A 1,793-nucleotide genomic window follows, 5' to 3' on the forward strand; every position below is an offset into this window, starting at 1 on the left:
CTCTCTTTCTTCCCCCCCTCTTTTTTCTGGTTCTGGAACATTCCTTTTGAAAAGACCTGTCTTTGACTTCACATCCCAGTACGTGATTACCATCGATGATTTCTTCTTACACTACATCCAGAAGGTAAGGTTTCAAATCCTACCCTAAACCACACTCTCTCTTTCACACACACACACACACACACACGCATGCACGCACGCACATACACACACACACACACGCACGCACACACACACACACACACTATTTATTTTCTACTCAAGACTTTATTTCTGTCTTTTGTTTAAATTTTATTTTTCTTACGATTCTCTTCTTATTGGTTTGTTTTTTGTTGTTTTATAAGACAGACTGTGTGTGTGTGTGTGCATGTTTATGCAAGTCTCTATTCGTGTATGTGTGTATGCATTTATGTATGTATATCATATATATTACATATATACAAGTTCTTATAGATGTGTATGTGTGTGTTTGTGTATACACACACACACACACACACATAGTGTGCATGTATCTGTAGGTATGTTTCTTATATTTCTTTATGCTTGTGTATATGCCTATATATATATATATATATATATATATATATATATATATATATATATATATATCAAATGGAACATTCCAGATCTTAACATATCTTTCTGTCTGTCTGTCCCAAATGTAGAGCAGCTGTACCCTGGAACTCCAGCAGTCACTTGGCCAAAGCTACAAGACCCTTGCCGCCTGCCAGTTGACCTTTCGTGATCTCTTTGAACATCCACCTGGTCGAATACACAACACAGCATTCCTCATTGGTTTGTTCTACTTCACTATATACATATACACACATATATACATACATGCATATATATATAATTACACATACACCTGCACATCCGTATGTATATATATATTATATATATATTAAAGATAGAAGTTAAAATAATTTGTTGTATTACTTTGCCAGGAATTGAACCTATGGACATGGAGTTGAAGTTTGGTAGTGTGGAGTACTGGATTAATCTGCGTCTGCCAATGGAACAGGCTGTAAGGTTGTATAAGGTAAGGCAATAACTCACCACTTACATCTGACCTTTAACTTTTGACCTTTCTTTAGGGGTCATCTCTTCCTTTCCTTGTTTGAGTCATCTGACTGCGGCCAGTTAAAAAATAAAAACATAAAAACATATTTTGTGTTCCTATGTATATACTCAAGGCTCTGATGAAGCTATAAGTTGTTATTCAGGTACTCAACTATGAGTGCATTGTACTTTACAGCAGAAACGGGTGTAAGCTAATTAACATCCTTAAATAATCATTTATTCCTTCTAGCTATGCCATCACAACAAATTTTGTTTTACTTTCTCTTTTTTTATTGTTGTTGTTTTCACCTACCAGGAAAGGATAAAGGCCCTTGGCTACATTTCTTCTAATGATCGCTCAGCCAAACAGGCTCTCAAGGCTCTGGACAGTCTTGCTGACCAACGACCGGATGGCAACATTAACGAACTCCATGTAAAAATACTCCGTTGTACAAACCTCACCTCACGTAGGAAAGGTAGGTCATGTGTCCCCTTTTTTTTCTCAATTTTACATTAATCTAATTAGTTGATAGGGAGCAACCAGTGAGGGCTCATGGCCTAGGGGTTAGAGTGTTGTCCCTCCCAATCATGATGGGCTTCTTTCAGTTTCCATCTACCAAATCCACTCACAAAGCTTTGGTCAGCCTGAGGCTGTAGCAGAAGACCCTTGCCCACACAGACAGAAGATAGACAACTGATTGTTATATATAATCTCTCCCTTCTCTTCCACA

At 37.4% G+C, this 1,793-nt stretch overlaps 2 protein-coding genes across 3 annotated transcripts in view; both read left to right on the top strand.

Moving 5' to 3' along the window:
- The window catches only part of LOC106879000 (G-protein coupled receptor 183-A), a 269,907-nt gene that overhangs the window by 168,768 nt on the left and 99,346 nt on the right, over positions 1-1,793 (top strand). The window lies entirely within an intron of this gene.
- The window catches only part of LOC106878987 (protein fantom), a 28,144-nt gene that overhangs the window by 17,161 nt on the left and 9,190 nt on the right, over positions 1-1,793 (top strand). The window contains exons 20-23 of the mRNA XM_052973412.1: positions 26-124; positions 666-795; positions 948-1,042; positions 1,379-1,538. Of these exons, the coding sequence (XP_052829372.1) occupies positions 26-124; positions 666-795; positions 948-1,042; positions 1,379-1,538 (484 nt within the window). The remainder of the gene's footprint in view (positions 1-25; positions 125-665; positions 796-947; positions 1,043-1,378; positions 1,539-1,793) is intronic.

Source organism: Octopus bimaculoides, chromosome 15 (assembly GCF_001194135.2).
Source record: "Octopus bimaculoides isolate UCB-OBI-ISO-001 chromosome 15, ASM119413v2, whole genome shotgun sequence".
Classification (NCBI taxonomy): Eukaryota; Metazoa; Mollusca; class Cephalopoda; order Octopoda; family Octopodidae; genus Octopus; species Octopus bimaculoides.